At 62.3% G+C, this 2,481-nt stretch overlaps 2 protein-coding genes across 5 annotated transcripts in view; one reads left to right on the top strand and one right to left on the bottom strand.

Annotated features, from left to right (window-relative positions):
• FUZ (fuzzy planar cell polarity protein) overlaps positions 1-1,944 on the top strand; it is a 4,828-nt gene extending 2,884 nt beyond the window's left edge. For both annotated transcript variants that reach the window (XM_007463389.1, XM_007463388.1), the window contains 4 exons: positions 302-419; positions 495-559; positions 641-715; positions 1,721-1,944. In XM_007463389.1, the coding sequence (XP_007463451.1) occupies positions 302-419; positions 495-559; positions 641-715; positions 1,721-1,944 (482 nt within the window). The remainder of the gene's footprint in view (positions 1-301; positions 420-494; positions 560-640; positions 716-1,720) is intronic.
• A 43-nt stretch (positions 1,945-1,987) lies between these two features.
• AP2A1 (adaptor related protein complex 2 subunit alpha 1) overlaps positions 1,988-2,481 on the bottom strand; it is a 37,133-nt gene continuing 36,639 nt past the window's right edge. For 2 of the 3 annotated variants that reach the window (XM_007463385.1, XM_007463386.1), the window contains one exon: positions 1,988-2,427. In XM_007463385.1, the coding sequence (XP_007463447.1) occupies positions 2,350-2,427 (78 nt within the window). In that variant the 3' untranslated portion in view covers positions 1,988-2,349. The remainder of the gene's footprint in view (positions 2,428-2,481) is intronic. The other variant, XM_007463387.1, reaches the window with a different exon arrangement.

Raw genomic sequence — 2,481 nt, 5'->3', positions numbered from 1 at the left:
CCCGCTACCCGAGAGCCCCGGCCCTTCTGTAAGCACCCCGACCCGCGAGTGCGCTCTTTACGCTTGACTCGCCCTTGGTCCCGCCCCCGCCCCTCGTAGGCCCCGCCCCCTTCGGGCTGTGCTCCAATCACCGTCCCCGCAGCTCGGCCCCTCTATCCCTTACAGTGTCCTTCCAGGCCTCGCCCCTTCCACGGTCCCTCTGCCCTCTGCCCTTGTGTTCTCCTCCCCTGCCCTGGCCAAACCGCCTTCTCTTGGTATTCCCCCGACCTCACCCGCCGGCCCCGCCTCTCTCGCTGACCACGCCCCCTGCAGCTTCTGGAGCGCTGGTGGCAGCCACTGCTGGACCCTCTGCGGGCCTGCCTGCCGCTGGGATCCCGAGCGCTGCCCGCGGGCTTCCCCCTGCACACGGACATCCTCGGGTAGGGCTCAGACCGGGGAGTGGGTTGGGGGTCCTCATCCCCTCTTTTCTGGCCGTGACACCTCTTTTCTCACAGGCTGCTGCTCCTCCACCTGGAACTGAAACGTTGCCTCTTCACGGTGGAGCCCTCGGGGGATCAAGGTGACTGAGTGGAGGGCGGGGCCGGGAGGGGCGTGGGCTGGGGAGGGGCTCTCTGTTACCCTGTCCCTCTTCCCCCTTCAGAACCGTCTTCTGAGCAGCGTCGGCGCCTCTTCCGCTCCTTCTACACCCTGGTCACCGCCACGCACTTTCCACCAGGTCAGCGGCGGGCACAGCGCCCCCTTTGCACAGGCTGGGACACTTGAGTCCCAGCTCTCACAAGGTGATGGTGGGGAAACTGGTAGAAGCCAGCTGCGAAGTGGGCGTGGCTGCCTGTGAGGACTGGGCAGTGCACACTGACAGGAAGGCAAGAGAGGGGCAGGGAGGTCCCAATCGGCAGGTTTCAGGACCTCCTGGCTAATCCTAATAGCTAACACTGAGGCCTCATGTCCTGCCAAGTGCTTTTCTGTGTACTGACTCACTTCATCCTCATAGGTGAGGGCTATCTCCTGTTACGTCATCATTCCCATATTATGGATGAGGAAACAGGCTCAGCTAATGAGCAGCAGAGCCACGATTCAGCCAGGCAAGCCTGGCTCCCACATCCACACACTCCTGCTCTAGTGCTGCAAGTACACGCTTTGCCGATAGTCTTGGGTGGAGTAGGGGTGGTAGATTCCACGGAGCCCAGGTCCAGAAGGAAAAGTTGTCACATACGACCTGTGAGGCTCAGAGAGACAAAGGAAGGGACCTAGAGTGACACTACCACCCCAGCGAAGACCCTGATGAATTTAACAAAATGGTAAAAAGCTCCACATGGAAGGGGCAGACGACTGTCCCTTCCTAGCTATGCGACTCCACCTCCCAACCTGCTTCCCACCTGTAAGTGGGGCAGGGTCCTCAGAAGGGTTACGGGAGGTCTTCCCTGGAGCTCAGCGCCCGGCACCTGGGAAACATCTCCTGCGTGTTTATGATCTGTATTGCTAAGCAGATTACCTAGGGCTGCACACGCAGTGTCCCCAAGAAAGTGGGGGACTGAGGCTGGGTGGGAAGAGGGGGAGAAAGTCCGTGATCTTCTCAGGTCCTGACAGCTGGCTGGAGCTGTAAGGCTTTCCTCTGTCAGGAGTCAAACTTAGGCCCAGGATGGGGGGTGGCCCCCGCAGGTTGGCATCCTAGTTATCCAGGCCCCACTGGTCACCTCGGCCCTCCCTGTCCTTCCTTCAGAGGCGGGGCAGCCAGAGAAGGCGGAGGAGGTGGTCCATCGGGCGCAGGTACCGAGAGCCTGCTACCTGGTGTCAGGGGCTGAGGAGCCAGGCACAGGATGGCGACTGGTGGCCCTGCAGTTGGGGCCACGGCAGTTGCTGCTGCTGCTGTCTGCTCAGAGCCCCACGCATGGGCTGCGGGGCCTAGCCACCCACACTCTGCATGCCCTCACCCCACTCCTCTGACCGCTGGGCGTGAGCGCCAGACACAGACAAGGACATGGGGCTGTTAGCGTCTCTCTGTTTATTCGCTCACAATAATACACAGCCCCTGGACAGGGAGCGGGCAGGAGGGGCTACGACAGGGTGGGGTGGGAGGGGAGGACATTCCCACTTCCCTGGCCCCTCTCCCCTCTGTGCTTCGGGGGGGAAAGGGAGGGAGGGGGCTCCCCCTTACCCCCCAGAATGTAAACAGCAGCAGATGAACAAAAATAAAAATACAAAAGGCTGGAGGAAGGTCCTGGGCACCCTCCGACCCCGGGGTCTTCCCTGTCACCAGCAGAGGTCCCCTCGCTGCCCCATCCACCACGGTTGCCTCAGTCCTGGTGGCTGCCCAGTGCCGGCCACATCCCCGGGGGCACAGTCCAGGGCTCAGAACTGCTGGGCCAGCAGCTCACAGAGGTGACGGGAGACGGGCTCCTTACTGGTGCGCAGGGTCAGCCGGTACATCTGGGGGGACGGGGGGACTCAGGGAGGAGGCAGAGAGGATGGAGAGCCCGGGGG

The sequence above is a fragment of the Lipotes vexillifer genome, unplaced genomic scaffold (genome assembly GCF_000442215.2).
Source record: "Lipotes vexillifer unplaced genomic scaffold, Lipotes_vexillifer_v1.1 scaffold802, whole genome shotgun sequence".
Classification (NCBI taxonomy): domain Eukaryota; kingdom Metazoa; phylum Chordata; class Mammalia; order Artiodactyla; family Lipotidae; genus Lipotes; species Lipotes vexillifer.
Note: the sequence above shows the minus strand (reverse complement) of the source record. Positions and strands in the feature narration are given on the sequence as shown.